Below are 19,035 nucleotides of genomic sequence, written 5' to 3'. Positions count from 1 at the left end.
CAGATGAGAAAACTGAGAGTGACAAAGGTTAGGTGATTTGTACATGGTCATACAACTGCTAGGTTTCAGAAGGTTGTGCAAACCTGGGTCTCCTTTAGCTGCCAGAGCACCCTTGTCCTCAACCCTTCTCTTCCTACATCCCTCCCACCATGCACCTATCCATCCACACTGGGCAATATACTCCAGTGACTCAGCACAGGGAGCAAAGCAGAAGCTAGTGCTTAAAGGAGCCTTGAAGATTATACAAATATTAGTTCAGAATACTCAGCCTGATCATGAAGAAAACAAAAGTTTCTCAAGGGATTTCTTTTTTATTTTAAGAATCTCTTTCTCTATTCATCTTCATGGAATCTACCTGCTTAAAACGGTGTGAATAGCACCAGGGAGGAATCTACAACCATAAGGGATAGCTAGCACTGCTTGGGATGATTTAATTGTGTGTGCGCCAAATTGTTTATGCATGATTGCTTCTTTCTAAGTTATGGAAGGCATGTGGCAATCTGATTGAATGTACAACAGGTTCCAAAAACATCTCCCAAACACATTAATGTCAGCAAACAAACTACCCTGCCTACCAAAGTTAACAACAATAAATTAGTCTATTAAATGGAGTACTGTGCACAGCTTCACAAAATATAATGTCTGCTCATATAGTTTGCTTTTTACAAAGTTCCAGACTCCTTCTATGGCTCTACAGGAGGGGAGGGATTGGAGAGGGAGAGGAAAGTGCATGTATAGAAACATAATAATTCACCCTCCAACCCTACACCTCCCCCCCTCCCCCCAGCTCAGCTAAGAAAGTCCTAGGAACTTGCAGATGGATGTAATTTGTTCTGTCTTTCCCAGCTAAACTGTGAAGAGAGTGTTAGTGGAGAAGGAAAAGAAGGGAGGGCACCGGGGAAGGAAGAATTGAAAAGGAGGATGAGAAATACTTTAGAGGAAAAGTGATTGAAAGAAGGAGACAAAGTACAAGCACTAGCAAGGATTGGGGGCTGGGTGGGGTGGAGGTATGGAGCAAAAAGAGAAATGGACGAACAGACAGATGGAGCAACAGGAGAGATAAGACAGGTGAGTTAGAAACATAGGATAAAACTAGGAAAGGCAGAGGTTAAAATGCAAAACGAGGGTTGGTGAAGGGCAGGCAAAGAGGAGTCATTCACATACATACCGAGAAGGGGTGATGAACGACCAGAGGATGGAAAGAACGCAAGAGGGAAGGCAGAGTGGGGATAAGGAGAACAGCTGGAGCGCGCGCATGTGAGGGGGAAGGAGCGACCAGTGTGGTGCAGCCAGATGTGTGGCTGCAGCCCCAGCTCCTGGGGAGACGGAGTGCTGGTTGCAGAAGGACTTCAGCTCCCCCTCTGGCCTCTCTCTCTGACTTGGCAAGCCCCGCTGGTAGCGTTTGCTCTCCGCTCTGTCCTAAGCCGCCGAGTGGCTGGACTTAGCATCTCTAAGCCCCAGGTTCTGAAGCCATCCCAGAGCCAGCCGGCATCCTGCACCAGAAAGACTTCCTGCCTAGGGGAGAGAGAGAGAAGACCACCGCCCAGAGGGAGGGGCGCCCACCTCCCCACTAGACAATGATGGGGCAGGCTGAGAGGGGCCCCTTGTCCTGCGTTTGGCGTTGAAGACTCCGGAGACTCTATTGCGGGGTGGGTGTCTACTACGAGTTTTGGCCAGGATGAAAAGCAAATAGAAAGGGGAAGGAAAGCTTCCAGAGATGCTTTAAATCAGCGGATGCTCCAGGGGCTGAGGGGTGGATGTGCTCCCTGTGTGTTTGCTCTGCAGGTCCCTGGGACTGCCGGTCCCCTCTCTGGTTGGAGTATGGGAGCCGAAGCTCGGTGGAAGCTGCTGCGACTTCATCCCAGGAACCAGCGGGGATAAAGGGATCTAGCCAGAGCTCGGAGCCCATGTATGTACGCATGTATGCGTGCATGTTTATCCTTCCTGGGCGGGAGGACAGAGGGAGGATTGGGGACTGGGGAAATTTCTCTGAGTTACCATTTCATTGCACTCCTCTGACTTGACAATGAGTTCATAGCCCTCCTCTTCTCCCCCTCCCCAAAGCATGCGAGGAAACTTTGTAAATAAGGGTAGTTTCTCCCCAGATAGACTAGCTTGTGGGGCAGAAAGGACAGTGGGATGGTAGTCTGCTTGGGAAGTGAAGGCTGAGGGAGAGCTGCCTGGCATATCTCAGGGTAAGAGCTCTGAGCTGAATGGGTTAATCAGGTGGGCACTGGTTTCCCTCCCATATCCCTTGCCGGGAGCCCTATTTCATGTCATTGTCCATCAAGAGTAAGAAACTTTTACAAGATGAAGTGTGGGAAAGACCGCAGCTGTATTGTCCTCTTTGCTTACCCCTCTTCTCTTACTTTTGTCTATTTTGTTTTTTTGTGTGCCCCCTTTCCCCTTTCCTCAGAAAGATGGGTCTAGTGATGGTGTCTTATTGGGTGTTTTCCCAATCCTCTTCCACCACCCAAACCTTATCTTGCAAGATATAACAGAAACTGGTTTGGTTGCCATCATCTCCCTCCAAGCTGATGAGCCTACAGAGCTAGGTATAAAGGGAGGGCAGGGTTCAGCTGTAGAAGTGGGTTGTTTTAGTATTCTTGGCATGGACTCTTCTTGACACATGAAATAGAGGTCCAGGGACTTCTTCCCAGGGTGCTGCACATTATGGAGGCCTAATGGATTTGCTCCTCCCCCATTCCACCCCACCCCAACCCCCAACCCCTCCACCACCACCACCAACCAGCAACCTTGGTTTTTTTTTTTTTCATTTAAGTTATTGTATTCATCAAGTTATTGGAAAGGGCTCTGCCAGCCTAATATAAGATTTGATTTCTCTGATTTATTCCATACCTAAGTGTGTGTAGCTTTAAATCACAACTACTGCACAGTCCTCTAAAACAGATCATTTTTGTTGAGGAGGAACAACTGGTGACAGTCATACTACTGATTTGACTTTAATACCCATCTGACTAGCAACCTCAAATTACTTTTGGTCATCCTTACAAATTCAGTTAGAGCCTGGGTTAGAGATCTGGGTTTCCTTTGCTGCTTTCACTATGCATTTTGCAAGTCCTTTCAAACCCATCCACTAGCAGATACTGTTTTTAAAAAGACTTCTTGGATTGCAAGAAAGATTAATGGAATCCATCCAGCACATGGGGGGGGGCAGAGACAGAGAGAGAGACAGAGAGAGAGAGAGACAGACAGAGAGAGAGAGAGAGAGAGAGAGAGAGAGAGAGAGAGAGAGAGAGAGAGAGAGAGAGAGAAACATGTATTGGCTGTTTACTCTGGACTTTGTTAGGATTTAAAGAGCCACACTTGATTATAGGAACATTTATTTTGAAAATCTTGGCTATACATTCTACTATAAGCCAAAGCCTTATTTTTTGTCCATTATTGTCTTGATATTTAAAGTAATTAACTATGTAGGCAATGGCTTGGCCTTAAAGAGCCACTGCTATCTTTTGAATGCAGAATGAAACATTGTAGGCTGAAGTGTTTCTAATTGTTTTCTTCCCAGGGACTGTGGATTTACATAGTGATTCCCTTTGATGTTGAATGCAGAAGCTTTCCCTCCCTCCCCCCCATTCCCCTTTGGGATGCAGTAGGTGATGCCCAGTTCTACTGCAATGGCAATTGGAGCTCTCTCAAGTTCCCTCCTGGTAACATGCTGTCTAATGGTTGCCCTCTGTAGCCCGACCATACCTCTGGAAAAACTGGCCAAGACTCAGGACAAACAGGAGATTAAAACCAATCAAGAGAAGAGAGACCACGCAGCCCGGGACACTCAGAGCCAGACAGGCCCAGGGAAAATGAATGAAATCAGTAGGAATGGGCGGGAGGAGGACAGCTCCAGGGATGGGAAGAGCAAAGGAAGCCGGAATTATTCCAACAAAGAGTCTTGGAGCAAACAGAAACAGACTTGGAATAGCCAAGGGTTGAGCAGTAAACCTGGGAATTTGCAAGGCCAAGAGCCAGGGGATAGTGTTCAAGAAGAAGCTCTGGCTGCAGAAGATGCATCTCTTCCTGAAGTCCTGGCTACCCCAGAACCCCCAGAGGAGTATGCCTATCCAGACTACCGAGGGAAGGGCTGTGTGGATGAGAGTGGCTTTGTTTATGCTATTGGAGAGAAGTTTACACCTGGCCCTTCAGCCTGCCCTTGCCTTTGCACTGAGGAGGGACCTCTGTGCATTCAGCCTGAGTGCCCAAGACTCCACCCTCGCTGCATCCATGTAGATACCAGCCAGTGTTGTCCTCAGTGCAAAGAGAGGAAGAACTATTGTGAGTTCCGGGGAAAGACCTATCAAACTCTAGAAGAGTTCATGGTAAGAGTTAAAAATCAGTCATGCCGTTGTCAAATATTTTTTGAATTCTTGGATGGATTTAAAAGGCTTCCCCTCACACAATTTTAATACAAGATCCTGCTTAATATATTGGCTGAGTATGGTAATAACTATTGAACAAGATTTTTTTTCATAGAAATTTCCATCTTTTAAAATTAGCTGTTTAATATGTATAAATCCCTTTGCTCTTTGCTAGGAAATGCTTTAATCATAACGAGGCAATGGCATTGAATTGGAAGACATAAACATTTGGGTAGAATTACTACTGGATTTTCAACCTTAATCTACTGCTTTTCATTTAAAATTACTTTTATTTAACTGTATAACCCCTTTTTAATATAAGGTAACTTATAGTTCTAATTGAGACATTTTCTTCAGCTAATAGTTAATTATGGGACAAAATCCACAAAATAAAATGAGTCATCCATTGTAAGTATAGGCTAAAATAACTGTTTTTTAGATAATGAATGATAACTCACATTTATACAGAACATTAGAGTTTTCAAAGTGCTTTACATACTATATCTCATTTAATCATCACAGCAACCCTATAAGCTTGGTGCTTTCCATTCTTGCTAACTTACAGATGAGAAAAATAAGACTCTTGTTAAGTGACTTGTTCAGGGTAACACAGCTAGTAAAATACCTGAGACAACAGTTAAACCCAGGTCCTTCTGCTTCCAACCCCAGGGCATTGTCCAGTGAGCCAGGCTGCCTCACAGATTAACAAGAAATATAACAACAAAATTGATTAGATCCTCATTAGAGAGCTGGTGTCGAAAACAATTTGCTAAACTGTATGAGTGATTCAGAATGATTATTTTTCAATGAGTCTGTTTTTAAAAAGACATGGATACTTGAAAGATTTTTTTGCCTCATTTGGTATATTATGTTGTTTTCTTTAGTGAAGATAGCCAGGAGGTGTGTTATGTAGCCGAATTGCATCCTGGAAAATTGAATTGTGTTAGATTGTGTACATATTTTGTTCTTGAAGAAAACCGACAGGTTCTTTGTACTGACTACCCCATTGACCAATTTATGAATCAGAATGGCACATTTGGATTCTACTCTTTATTTCCCATGACCTGGATAATGCCCACTAGCAGTTTACCTAGTTTTGCACTTTCTTAGCATTAGTAGCAACAGAGAAAACAAATTCTAGGAACCTCAAGGTAGGTACAGGCAATATCACTGACTCGACTTGGCTTAATGACTACTACCTATTTTCAAAGAAAGCCTCTGCTGGTGGGAGATAGAGTGCTCATGGGGAGTCAGCCACATGACATACCAGCCAAAACAAGACTATGGTGAAAGTTACCGATTGTACGCATCACAGTTGAACTGGAGAACAGGGAGTAGCTTGGTTCTACAAAAACACTTGACTACAAAACTTAGAAGAGAGACTACAATATCTGCTAAGTGTATATTACACATAGTAGGCACTATATAAATGCTAGCAGTGATAATAATAATGCTAAGTGCTTTACAGTTATTACTTCATTTGATGCTCACAAAATCCTGGGAGGTAGGTATTATTATTACCCCAATTTTACATATGAGTAAATTGAGGCAGAGGTGACATGCCCAAGGTCATACAGTCAGTAAGTGTCTGAGGCTGTATTTTTCTATCTGACTCCAGACCTGGCTACAATGCACTAACATTTGTGTTACAGATAGATAGATAGATAGATAGATAGATAGATAGATAGATAGATAGATAATAAGCAATGCTGAGATTGTGCTTGTAAAGGGCTTTATGTGCATTATATCTTTTGAGCTTCACAACAGCCTTATGAGGCAAGACCTACTGGTATCCATATTTTACAGATGAATAAACTGAGCCTCCAAGAGGTTAAATGACTTCCTATTATCAGGTAGCTAATGCTAGAGACAGGACTTGAAAACTACCTAATACCACACTTCTTATGTAGTCATTTTTATATACCTTTCCTTATAATAGTTTTGTAAAGTAGGTTAAAATAGTTATCTTATCCAAGAAAGTGACTGAGTAACAAAATGTCAGGTAATCTGTCTAAGAGAAATAACAAGAAGAAGTTGAGAAGAGGATGACTAGCCCAGTAGTGCTAATTCATTGTTCAATAAAAGGAAGAATGATTAAGGTCTTTGGTGTACACATTATGAATGAAAGGGTACAACTTTACATTTTATTTCCTTTGATTGAAAATTAGTGGAATTAATTCTTTTCCTAATCAAAAAAACTAACAGTAAGGATATGTGTATGTGTGTGGGTACATATACAAACATACATGCATATAGAGTCTATATATCCATGCTATGTACACATATGTATATTTATGTGTGTATATGTATATTTATATAAGAGAGTATGAAGATAGGAAGACAGGTGATAGAGCTATTGAGTGGCAATGGGAATAGGGATTTAGAAAACGAGCAAATAAGTTGTAAAGAACATTGATTGGATGGAAGATATAAACAAGAAGAAAGTCAAAGATGGCCACATGGTTCTATATATACATGAGGGAATGCAATCTCTAGAATTATGTAAATCATAAGGAGAGCAGGTATCAGGGAAGGAAAATGGAAAGAATTTTTGGTTGTATTTTGGGTAAGAAGGTAGTGGAACATGCCAGTGTATTTATAGGAGGCCACTGGGAATCTAGGTTTGCAACTTGAAAGAAACAAACTCATAGAGTTCTAGTTGAAAAGGGCTTTAGCGGTCAGGAAGTCCAAACTCAATCCAGTCCATCTCATTTTCAAGATGAGGAAATTGAGGATCAGAAAGGTTAAATTATTTGTCCAGGGTGACATGACTAGTAAGTATCTGAAGCAAGTTTCAACCCAAAATCTTCTTGACTCCAAATTTAGCAATTTCTCCACTATAACATGCTGCCTGCTACATGAATATTATCCTTATCTTTTGGTTCTAGTATTACAATCTATTTCTACTGTCAATCATCTCAGAGTTATATATTACTTCCTTGAATTTTTACACTTATCTTTATAACATCCATGCAATAAGGCTTGTGTTGTTACACATGAAAAATATAATATATATGTGCATATATAATAGGTGTGAATGGGCATGCATACATATGTACACACCTATATTATTTAAGCTATCTGCTATTTAAAGTCTCTGGGAATACAGCATCTAACTATTTTTTCTAAACTTATCTTACATTTCTTCTTTTCATACACTTTTGCTTAGCCAAACTCTATTACTGATTCTTCCCTACATCATTTGGTTGTTCATCTCTACCCTCCAGGTATTTGATTGAAATATATTCCCTTTTCATCTTTGTGTCTCAGAATCTTTCTCTTCCTTCAAGCTCAGTTCAGGTCAGCTCAGTTTAGGTTACCGCCCTATGAAATCTTCCCTGTTTTTTTTTTCCCCAACTTTTACTTTCAACTCTATCTTCCAGGTCCTTTCCTGTTTACTTCTCTTTGTATGTTTGGTAGTCCCTCAGTAAAATGTGATTTCCCTAATGTCAGGGATTGTTCTAATTTAGTCTTTATAGTTCTGGCACTCTAGGGACAGAGCCTGGCCTTTTGATTTCAGTAGTTTGGAGAACCCCCAAGTGAAGAAATTCCTTCTACTAATGCAGTTCAATTCCTGCTTTGCAACTTACAGTCTTAGAGAGTTGCCTCTAAGTTAAATAATGTTCCCAAGCTCATACAATCAGTATTCATCAGAGACAGGACATAAACCTAGGACTTCCTGACTTTAAGGCTTTCTTCCCATCTACTCTGACCACATCACTTCTTAAACCATGGTAGCAGGTACTGAAATGTTCACTTAGTTAAATTTAAACATTTCATATTAATGAATTAATTAATAACATCATATTAATTAATTCACATTAATCTTCCTAATGTATATGTCACATCTCAGAACCCTGCAAGATGTTGGAACTGACAATTTTTTAAATGGTATTGACAACCAGATAAAATCCAAGTTCTTAATTTGGCATTAAAGGCTCAACTTACCTATTGAGTCTAATCTAAATCTAATTGCTTTCATGTAATCAGTTCTAGTCAAAGTGAACTACTGGAGTAGCTAGGTGGCATAGTGGATAGAGTACAGTGGATATGCATTAGGAAGACTCATTTTTCTTAATTTGAATCTTTCCTCAGACACTTACTAAATATTTGATGTTGGTAAGTCACAACCCTATTTGCCTAAAAAAAGAAAAAGTGAGCTACTTGCCATCACTCATATACATCCATGCTTTTTCTCTCCTAGATTTTTCTCATGCTATTCCCTCAGTCAGGATTAACCTTCTTCCATTCTTCTCATTTCCCCCTACTGAAATCCTAACTATTGATCAAGATTAAGTTCACATGCCATGTTTCCCACTGATTGGTAATTGTTCTTCCCTTCTCAGATCTTAAATATTCTTTTGTTTGTACTTCTGCATTTATCTTAGTCTATTTTGCTTGTCTTGCCTCCAACCCCAATCACCACTCAATTCCTATTACAAATGCTATGAGGCAAAGATTATTTTCTTGGTATTCATGCTATCTACCTATAATAGACACTTGGTGTGCCATCTGTACATAGTAAATGTTCAATATTCTTTTTATTTACTAGAACTAAAGTAGTGTGATGCATTAAATATCATTGTCTATAGGGAATACATGACTCAAAATATAGGCAAATACATAGAAGAGAAGGCCTCTAACTGAATATTCTGTATCACAATAGCTTGTACTTCTGGAAAGAAAGATACCACAAGCAAATGAAAGCAAACATATATTGGAAATTTGCTAGAATCTTCTTTGCTATGGAATTTGGTAAAAATCACGTCTCCCTTGGACCCTGTTCAAACAAAATCTGTTATTTAAAAATGAAAAAGGGGGGGCAACTGGGTGGCTCAGTGAATTGAGAGTCAGGCCTACAGATAGGAGGTCCTGGGTTCAAATCTGGCCTCAGACACTTCCCAGCTGTGTAACCCTGGGGAAGTCACAACCCCTATTTCCTAGTCCTTACCACTCTTCTGTCTTGGAGCCAATACACAGTATTGATTCCAAGATGGAAGGTAAGGGTTTAAAAAAAATCAAAAGAAGTTCATTATAATGTGATCCCCTATTATATAGATACTAAAAACCCCATTTTGAGGCCATGATGTTTTAATGAGTTGGTGGGGAGGAATTTCTTGTTCAGACATGGGTTTAACTATAGGATCTTTAACTTCTCTTCTGACTGACTCTGTGAGGTATATTTTAAAGAGTGGCGTGTAACTCCAAAAAAAAGATGAGCCTTTCATAGTTGGGTTTAGTCCATAAGCTTTTGGGCAAAAACAAATTTCATTTCTCACATTACATAAGTAGGCAGCCAGCTGTAAGTAAGACAGTATCACATATAGTCATCCATTTTGTGGATTAATAAGAATATGCCTCCTTAATAATATTCCAAACTCTGCCATTTTGGTGATTTTTACAGATGTTTCAGTCACAGTGAATCAATAATCTTGAATTTCAGAGTGATGATGTTGAGTGACTTGAGTTTTCTATGATGGTTGCAGGTCATAGGGTCACCTTAGAGATTTGTAGCAAAAAAAAAACCCTAATAATAAAAAGAATAGATATAATTCATAACAGAACATTTTAATGTTCAGAACCATGGAAAGCAGAGTTCTTGCTTCATTACTTTTAAGAACTGAGATGCATTGGGACCTTTCCATGAATGTAGCTGGAAACTTTTCTTTGCTATATTAGTCTGTCTTTGTGAGTAGTGAGTAGTGAGGTCACCCTATGACCAATCTACTAATGAGTTTCTTTCCATTTAGCTAAGCTAGTCATTCAACAATAAACAGACAGTCTACTAGGGTCTGCTTGAGCTTATCCTCATTGATATGGGGCAGATTAGAGTCACTTTCAACTCCTGATGAGCCATCAGAATAAGACTTTAGTGGCTGTTGTTGTTGTCTTTATATATACCACATGTATTGTTGTACCCATTTTATAGTTGAGGAAGCTGTAGAAGGCCTGATGCTTCTTTACACTGCCTTCTGTCCTGAGCTCAGGCTTTTGTTATTCCATAATTGTCCAAGAATGAGAAAATGTCTTGACTTTAATATTTGGAAACTAAAAGTTTGGTCTTATTTAAGGTGGGTGCTTCTCACAGACTCCAGATAGTCAGTGAGCCTAGGAACTACAACTCTTATAGCTAAGCATAGCTCATCTCATTATAGGCTGTTAAACCAGATACTGGTTTTTTATTAATACATGAATATTGAAGAGTGGGGAAGAGTTAAATTTAAGGGAATGGTAATAGTGCCTTATGGTAGAGGCTCATCTGCTCTCAGCTCCTTGAGATGAAAATAACCCATTTCTACCATCAGAAAGTATGCTAAAGTAATGAAAGTTATGGGAAGAAAAAAGAGAACTTAATACAAAGGGACAAGAATAGCAGTGTATTAAAATACAATTTTTTAAAAGCCCTATAAGAGACACACACTGCTATAAATGTAGTGTTTATAGCAAGGGCTGTATTTTAGGCAATTCTGTGTAGCACGTCTTTGGGCACCCTTCCCCAAACACTACTCCCAAAACTAGGTTAGGACCTCAAGGGATAACTGATTACTTCTATTCTTAGATTTCTAGGAGTAACTCTGAAGGTTTTGAGCTATTCTTTGGGAGTCCACACCAATGTGCCTCTGATAAGTTAAGCAGATAGCATCACTCCCAATAGGAATTAACCTAATAAAATTAATTAGCTTTTACAAAGATCTACTTACCATAAAGTATAGTAAGGATCAAACTACAACCTTCTCCCAAATGGAAGGGTACAAGTTCTCTTCCACATAGGCATTCAGTTCATGAAAATAGTGTTTTGAACCTAAGATGGCTGCTACAAAACAATCTTCCTCAACCTAAGAGTGATTCTTATTTTCCTGCTTTGAAGAGTTCCTACCAAATCCATTGCTGAGTATAACAATGTCTAAAGATGCCTTTGCCCAACTGGAATGGTTCCTTTGATGAAGTAAGTTACCCCTTAGGGCTGATACATGGTCTCTTCATCAAGTTTGACTACTGCTGATAAGACCATGGTTGGTCTTGATGGTTCTATCAGTTTCACATGTTGCTTGGGTGCTCCCTTTGATGGGTCTCCCAGTTCACAGGTTACCCAGGTTTTCTCATTTCAAGATATCACACACCTAATATTGAGAACTCAGATACTAGCTTTGTGACCCTGAGAAAGTCATTTTTGCCTTTTTGCCTTAGTTTCCTCATCTATACAATGAGCTGAAGAAGGAAATGGCAAATCTCTCCTGTATCTTTGCCAAGAAAACCCCCTAGTGGTGTCACAAAGAGTTGTACACAACTGAAATGAGTCAACAACAACAACAATAAATATATTGAGAGAGAAGAAACACAGGAATAGAATTTCCATGACCATGAACAGATTATAAAAAGGTATCCAAACTTATTGCTTCTTCCCCCAATTAAATGCTTGCAGCAATTCTTTCTTCTTGAAGGTCTTAAGGGAAGAGAGTGACCAGTTCTCTGTTCAAACCTTTTATATGTACTCTTAGTTCTATATAAAAAGGTTTTTTCATCATCCCTGGCTTCCTTTAGGTCCCATAGAAAATCTGTCTTCTCCAGGAAGCTTTATGTAGCCCCTCTTAATTCCAGTGACTTCCCTCTATTAATTGCCTCCTCTTTATCTTGTATATAGCTTTCTTTGTACATATTTATTTGTATGTTGTCTCCCCCATTAAACTGTAAGCTCTTGATGGCAGAGACTATCTTTTGCTCCATTTTGTATCCCCAGTACTTAGCCCAGAACCAGGCACATTGTGGGGATACAAAATGGAGGTGAGCATCACTAAACAGTAGTCTGACAAAAAAAAATAGTCAGAGGATATGTGAACATACCCTGAAAATGAAGGGGAAAACCCCTTGATTATATATCCCTAGAAGCAGATTAGCCAGGTCTCCATATAGATTAGAACCAGTCAGAGATGCATTATTCATATTCTAAGGACTGGGCTATCCTTGGTCAATTTCTCATTAAAACTACATAATCCATATCCATTATTCATGCTATTAGCACACATAATCGAAAGTGGATTTTAAATGATTTTTTTTTTCAGACAGACCTATAAGGCCATCCATGTTGGGAATCCTTGGTAAGGAATTTTCTATACTATTGAGGATTTCTACCTTTGCTGCAATTTACAGACTTAAAGATTTGTCTGAGGCACTGAGAAATCATGTTATCTGTCTATGGTTACTTTGCCACTATGTGCCAAAGGCAGGAGTTGAATCCCGATCATGTTGACTTTCAGACTCTCTTTATCTAGTACACCAAACTGCCCCTCTTATTTAGTTGTCTTTATAACTGCTTAATATTTAAAAATTGTTCTTCAGATTGTTGAATTTAAAAGCAAATCTGGCCCTTAGCAACTATGTCTTGGCTATACAGACTATATACCACATTATGAACCAAATTCATTATGGAAGGATGTTTATCAGCATTTCCAAATGAAAAACTGCTCTTATAATTTGCTTAGTTAAATCTATCCCTTAGCTATCTATTATCTGGTTTGTATTAATCCTTTATAAACTCTCTCATCTCTTCAGATTTTATTAATGAAGAAATCCTTATGAGAACATTGGAATAAATGTTCTGTGCAATTAGAAACAAAATTATAGACTTTTAGAGCTGGTAGGAGCTTTAGAGATAAATTAGTTGAACCCCCTTATGTCTCAAATAAGAAAACTATGGTCCAGAGAAATGAAGGAATTTGTCCAGGATCACAAAACTAATAAAAGGCTAAGCTGGGAATAGAAACCAATCCTCCTGTTGCCCAGGCCAGTGTCCATATAACTAAAAGATATTATAATGTAATAATTATAATTAAATATAAATAAAGTTATATATTATGTGTAAATTATATCAAAATAAAATAAATTCAGAATAAATTAAATTAAAATACTCTAATAGTAAGAGAAAATTCCTAGAAACAGAAATATATCATGTATTCATGTGTCCCCACCTTATGGAGTTCATATTTTCCTGGCTGATGTAACTTGATTGAAAACAACCAAATAACTGAAAAGAATTAAGGGATAGATTGTCTAAGAGGGCTGGAGTGCTTGGGTTCTGAATAAAAGTGTTGACTGGGGACTTTCTCATTGATAATGTTTGTTTTGAAGCCATTAAAAAGGGAGCAATAGAAAAGCATGTCAGGGTTTGCAAGTTTCCTTGATGGAGCCAGATTTGTGCTCGCCCTAGGGTGGGGAAACCCAGTTCAGTTGGCTGCTTGCTTGCCTACTTCTGTGTAGCATCTGATTTACTAGTATGACCAAATCTGCACTGTAACATTTTAGTCTTTCAGGAAATTCCTTCTATTATGTAATGTGTTGACTTTTAAAATACTATCACTGCATACGAATGAGGTCAGTTCTGTATGTGGCAGGGAGTGTTTGCCCAGGAACTTGGGGTCATATCAGGAGAAGATGTTGTAAGCCACAACCTAGCAGTGATTGGTGTGTGTTTACTACACCTTTGGCCCAGACGATCCCACGGAGTTAAATTTGCATGTCCTTCAAAATATGAGTGTATTGAGCTCAATAATAATGAGAGTGAATAAGGTTGGCAAGAAGAGTTGAAATTCACTGGAGCTGTGCTTAGGTATGTGGAAAAAGATTAGATCTAGAATTGGGAGAAAGCTCAGAGGACACCTAGTATAACACCTTTCGTGTTAGAAATAAGGAAACTGAGACATGGGGAGGTTAAATGACTTTTCCTACCTCACATAGGTAACCATTGGGGGGGGTGAATACTGGGGCTGGGGATTTGTAATCGGGTCTTCTGAGTCTAGAGTTAATGTTCTTCCATTGTGCTACTCTGCCTCTGCTAGAAGAAGAGAGGGTCTTAGATGTCAGGGAATAGAATCCCATGTCCTGCTAATTGAGAAGAGCAAATTCACAAACTGGAACATGTAGATGATACTGAAAAATGATTATCCAAGGGAGGGAAGTGTTGATCTAATACACTGCTACCCCAGATGTTCTATTGACACATCTGGAAATAGTTCTAGATGCGGCAGATTCCTCTCTCATCTCCTCCCATCCCCCAGTAATAATTGTATGTTGTTCATTGCCATTTTTTCAATGGGTTGTCCATTTTGACTGCATGTCTTAAAGGTGAACACATAGGAGAGTATGCCTTTGAGAAGAAGAATGGGACAGGTGTCTGGAGGAAGAGGAGAGGACCAGTCCCTCATACAGGTGTTCTGAATCCAATAGGAAGTTTTTAACTACTCTTCTATGTCTTACATAGAGTGCCCATTCTTTACTTTGCATTCCTGACCCTCTGGCTTGAAACACTTCCTTTTGCTTATCGGCACCATTTAGGTCTGGCCAAGGTTGAGTTCCAGCCAGCTGGATTTCATTCTTCGTTCTATTTCTGTCAGACGCTGGGGTACAGCCAGGACACAGCTTACACTTTCTCAGTCTGAAGGAAGAGATGATGTCAGCCACACACTGATAGCTCTGTGACTTCGCTTTATAGCCTCAGGTGCTCTAAAATCATAGGACTTTTAAAAAAGGAGATTTTTGGATACATCCATTTGGGCATCAAAGAAGAATTGCTTGGAGTCCTTACTGTAGTCAGAGTGAGTTGTAAGAAAAAGAATGAAATTCGTCTTGTCACTCTCCAGAAGCTTTCTCTTCCCTTGTAGCCCCGTCTTCACGGCCTCCTCCAGTCTGTATCTGACTTTTTCTTTGGCTGAGGATATCATTTTGGGTGCACCTGCTGGCACCCTTTGCCAAGTACTACTCCTATGCTCCAGACTTTTTATTTTCTGTTGTCCTATTCACTTCTAATTAAAACATTAATATATCTATGGTCAAATTTGTGCAAATAGACATTCCACTCTTTAAAGTAAGAGCTAGCTAATCCGATTAACTAATGCCTATTAAAGATTTAAGAACTGCCTCTGAAATTTGCAGATTGTGTGAATATGGACAAGTCTCAACCTCTCTCAGTCTCAGTTTCCTCACTTGCAAAAGATAAAACATATGTACCTCACAGGATTGCTATGAGGAAAAAATAAAATAATGCCCTTCACAGTGTTTTATAAGTCTTAGAATTCTATTTAAATGTCATGGATATAAAAATTTTACATTTTTAAAGGAGCCCTCTGTATACTAACAGAAAGAAATTACTAAGACAAGAGTTTGGGAATTAGAAAATGCTTTTGGGTTCTGATGAGATGAATCTAAAAACTAATCATACCAAAACCAAAGTAATTCTAAAAAGCTCATTTCTGGGAGGCAGCTGGGTGTCTCAGTGGATTGAGAGCCAGGCCTAGAGATGGGAGGTCCTAGGTCAAATCTGGCCTCAGACACTTCCCAGCTGTGTGACCCTGGGCAAGTCACTTGACCCCCATTGACTAGCCCTTACCACTATTCTGCCTTGGAACCAATACACAGTATTCCAAGATGGAAGGTAAGGGTTTTTAAAAAAAGAAAATTAGAAGAGATCTAAGAAACCACAAACTCTCATTTTACATATAAGGAAAATGAGTCACAGAGAGGTCACATGGCTTGTTCAAGTCTCCATGGCCAGAAAGTAGCATGAGCAGGCTATGAACCTAGGTTCTCTAACTTAAGATACAATCTTCTTTTCAATAATCCAAAATTCTACTTATGGAAATTTAATGAACTTTGGGAGTAGATATGTACTTATTAGCATTCAGGGATCTTCTGAGACCCTTTTAATCACTCCAAATAGCATAGTCCTGACTAGTAATTCCATTCAAGCCCAATGATTAGGTTAACAACATTTTGTCTTGGAGAATAGCTAGAATAACCTGATAAAAAATCCACAACAGATTCAGAGTGTGTTCTACCTTTGTTCATAAGCCTGAGAAGATCATGCAGAGAGCCGTTGTTGCCTAGAGGGATAAGCTATGTTCAGATTTCTTCTCCAATTACTCAGACTTCAAACTGGCAAGACATTTAACCTCTTTGTTCCATCTACTAGAAAAGTAAATAGTAGGATCCTGCCTCTGAATTGTAAGAAAAATAGCTCACATAACATAATGGTCCTGTTTTCAGGGTCCAGGAATAGCTTTACCTCAGTTGTGGGGAAATACTCATCCTCTCATATTTGATGAGTTCTGCATTTTAATTGTTTAACCCTAGTTTGAGGCTCAATTCAAGTGGACTCTGGCTGTCCTTGGTCCTGAAGAGTTCTGTGGAGACACAGATTTGAGAATTGTCCAAAAAGAACATCCACTTCTTGAAATCACAAGTTTCCTTCAAAGAAAAACTTGGTTCTCACTGCCTATAAGTGCTGTGATTCCCTTTTCTCCAAGTTATTAGCACTCTTTGCCTTTTGGAATTTCTTTGTATTTTATTTATATAAACTTCATATTTACTTACTCTTGTAGTAAGGGAATCTCCTCAGTAAAATGTAGGCTCCTCTATGGTAGGAACTGATTTGTTTTTGTCTTTGTATCCTCAGTGTCTAGCATAAGATTTTGAGCTTTGAGCACATTGTACAAGAGAGGAAATAAGCTGAGAGAGGGAGTGGTGACCTAAGTCACATTTTTCTACCCCAACACATGCTTTTTTAACACTTCTAAATATTTATTTATTTCTTATTTGAAACATTGCCTTTATTTCTGAATGTGGAAAGCCATGCAAACATAGAGTCAGAGAATATAAGTTCAAATGTTGCCTCTTTCTCTATTTACTTGATATTGGGCAAATTGCTTAGCCAAATATGAACCTCAGTTTCTTCAACTGTTAAATGAAATGGTTGGATTTAGATGGCCTCTCAGATCCCTTCCAGCTCTAAATCTATGATCCTCCCATTTCCTCTAACAAGTGAACCATCTTTTATAACAAAGAATTAAGAAACTAAAATCAAAAGCATCTCAGTAAAATTAGCCAATACACAAAGAGTTTGAAGGACATATAATATTTTATACCAAAGTACTTCATTTTTATGAAAAAGAATGGAAGTACATTTTCTGGTTTTCTGTGGATTCAAGCTATATTATCATTATAACTCAGAATTTAGTCTCTTTAAAAAAAAAACCTTTACCTTCCGTCTTAGAATCAACAATGTGTATTGGTTTTGAGAAATATCTTTTATAATGAAGAATTAAGAAACTAAAATCAAAAGTATCTCAGTAAAATTAGCCAATACACAATGAGTTTGACGTTCATTTTCTGGTTTTCTGTGGATTCAAGCTATATTATCATTATAACTCAGAATTTAGTCTCTTTTTTTAATAAAAAAACTTTACCTTCCATCTTAGAATCAATAATGTGTATTGGTTCTGAGGCAGAAGAACAATAAGAGCTAGGCAATGCAGGTTAAATAACTTGCCCAGGGCCACACAACTAGGATATATCTGAGGCCAGATTTGAACCCAGGAATCTCTCATCTATAGGTCTGGCTCTAAATCCACTGAACCACATAGTTGTCCCCAGTCTCTTTTTTAAAAATCATCCCTTAAATTTTTGTAGTCATTTTGTATATTGTTTCCCTGATTCTACTTAAATTACTCTGTATCCATTTATTTATTTTTATGTGTTTCTCTAAATTCTCTATATTCATAATTTCTTATGGCATAGAAAAATTCTACTAAATTCAAGAAAGAAATGTGTCACTTCTTGATCTATAGGTGTCTATTTTGTTTCAGGCTCTTTGCTACAAAGTTGAGACAAACTTCTATATAATGACAGAGAGGATTCAAGAGTCCAAGTGTCTTGACTGTCACTACAGTCCTTTATGCTCCTTCAAGTGTCCTACATTTTTTTCAGAAAATTGCTCAAAGAGTTAAATTTTTGAGAACAAAAAGGAACTCTTGAGAGTGCTAGCTGCCAATGATGCGTTGCCCATAGGCATGGTTCAGCATTCTGACTAGTTGGCACCTGACCCACTCTGAAGGAAGCTTTCACACAATACACGTCTCTGTGGCTAAATTATGACTATATCTAGTATTCTAGTTTTTGCTGGCTAGTTTGAATATAGATCTGACTTCTAAGTGAATTAAGTAAAATGTCACATATGTGGCCCAGGCTTCCAAATAGAGCTAGCTTAATTTAAGATTACAAAGTACGTGTAGTTGGTCTTCTAATTCCTCCAACTTCCACTTTGTGATTTCCTCTCACTTTTTGTTCCTTTCACCTGTACCTTCCCTCTTTTCAAATTCTCAGTAGTATGTGTTCTTTTCTCTGTCATCCCTCCTGTGAAAAGGTAGGCTTTAAAATGGTCTGAGTTGGGACACAGCTAGGTGGTTCAGTGGATTGCGATGGGAGGTATTGGGGTCAGACCTGGCCTCAGACACTTCCCAGCTATGTGACCCTAGGAAAGTCACTTAACCCCCATTGCCTAGCCTATACCACTCTTCTGCCTTAGAACCAATCCACAGTACTGATTCTAAGATGGAAGGTAAGGGTTAAAAAAAAGATCTAGACTGACCCATTTTATACTTTATGGTAAATTTAAATAATGTTTAACATCTCCCAGAGGTGTATATATTTAAGGCTTATCTAAGAGTGTAGAATGAAAAGTTTCTACTATGTTAAAAGCATTTCAGGCATCAGTGGGCAGGTGGTACAGGTAAATAATGGAACAATAAACTAGAATCAAACCTACTGCTATCCCATGGCCATGTAAAGTGGCCTCTGGGTCCTACAAGATACTGAATTCAATTTACTCTCACAC

The 19,035-nt window shown here is 38.9% G+C and overlaps 1 protein-coding gene across 1 annotated transcript in view; it reads left to right on the top strand.

The window, feature by feature from the left end:
* The first annotated feature begins 857 nt into the window (after positions 1–857).
* The window catches only part of VWC2 (von Willebrand factor C domain containing 2), a 223,404-nt gene continuing 205,226 nt past the window's right edge, over positions 858–19,035 (top strand). Inside the window, exons 1-2 of the mRNA XM_001379691.4 lie at positions 858–1,909; positions 3,530–4,334. Of these exons, the coding sequence (XP_001379728.2) occupies positions 3,621–4,334 (714 nt within the window). The 5' untranslated portion in view covers positions 858–1,909; positions 3,530–3,620. The remainder of the gene's footprint in view (positions 1,910–3,529; positions 4,335–19,035) is intronic.

This window comes from Monodelphis domestica, chromosome 7 (assembly GCF_027887165.1).
Source record: "Monodelphis domestica isolate mMonDom1 chromosome 7, mMonDom1.pri, whole genome shotgun sequence".
NCBI classification, from domain to species: Eukaryota; Metazoa; Chordata; class Mammalia; order Didelphimorphia; family Didelphidae; genus Monodelphis; species Monodelphis domestica.
This window is presented reverse-complemented; position numbering and strand designations above follow the sequence as displayed.